The sequence below is a fragment of the Echinococcus granulosus genome (assembly GCF_000524195.1).
Source record: "Echinococcus granulosus chromosome Unknown EG_S00033, whole genome shotgun sequence".
NCBI classification, from domain to species: domain Eukaryota; kingdom Metazoa; phylum Platyhelminthes; class Cestoda; order Cyclophyllidea; family Taeniidae; genus Echinococcus; species Echinococcus granulosus.
Window position 1 is genome coordinate 806,562 of NW_020170413.1, and position 1,000 is coordinate 807,561.

Below are 1,000 nucleotides of genomic sequence, written 5' to 3' on the forward strand. Positions count from 1 at the left end.
ATACATATATCAATAAAGCGGCAAAAGAATGCTTGGTGATTTAACCTTTTGAGGGCGATTTGGAAATTTGTGGCGTGACAGGTGAAATTGCTGGTGACAATGAGTAAAGTTAACAATTTGCAGAAAGGAAGACGTCATGCTTAGTAAGCGAAATTCAGGAATCCGCTGTAGGCTAGAGCATTTAAATCTACTTAGACAACGATGCAAAGCAAATAGATCCTTTGTCATATCTGCCATCAGCGTCACAATAGGTGACAAGTGCTCATTTGTCATTTGTACCAAGTTGCATGTCACAAACCGACCAGATGCGTTTCAAATGGTAATGCATTCTGGAGCATCCTGATCCTGGAATAATTGTCTCTACTATGCTTTGTTATATTTAAACAAGTCATTGTCTTGTCCATATGTGTCATTTTTCCTCTATTACCCTGCTAGGAAACGTCTAAATAAGGTCTTCCTAATTACAGTTTGGTTTCTCCCATAATCCCAAAATGATTGCAATTTAATAAACTAGATTAGAATAAGCTTTTTATTTTGTTTCCTTTCTCTTTAAATGCATCCGCAGCAACATAGTTGGAGTCATTCCGTGATATCAATGCGGTCATGCAGCGCATGACAATTCGCTGCAAAGTAACTTTTGCATTTTCACTGGAAATACCCCTACTGTTGACATCTTACAAGCTTATTCTTCAGTTTCTTTGACCTTAAGTTTATTATCATTTAATGCTTTTTCTTAGACTTTACAATGACAGCTTCTGATTCTACGTCGAGAGGACTTAAAGGCAAAGTTCATATAAATACATCTCTCTCATCACTTTTCAGGCAATTTAAGGCAATTTAAGTCATTTCTGTTAGAGCTTTTTCTGCACCCATTATTTTAATGTTGCGTTCTAATCAGTCACTGCCTGATACAAAGCATGTTATTATAATACAGGTTTCTGAAATTAGGCTACCATGATTGATGGGCTAAAAATATTAAATGATTAAGTTAACAAGGGAA

General features: G+C 36.0%; 1 protein-coding gene across 1 annotated transcript in view; it reads right to left on the bottom strand. All coding sequences in view use genetic code 11, as the record gives it.

Annotated features, from left to right (window-relative positions):
- The window catches only part of EGR_04960 (hypothetical protein), a gene marked incomplete at both ends in the record, with an annotated part of 5,612 nt that extends 4,892 nt beyond the window's left edge, over positions 1-720 (bottom strand). Inside the window, one exon of the mRNA XM_024494209.1 lies at positions 679-720. Within this exon, the coding sequence (XP_024351446.1) occupies positions 679-720 (42 nt within the window). The remainder of the gene's footprint in view (positions 1-678) is intronic.
- Between the last annotated feature and the right edge of the window lie 280 nt (positions 721-1,000).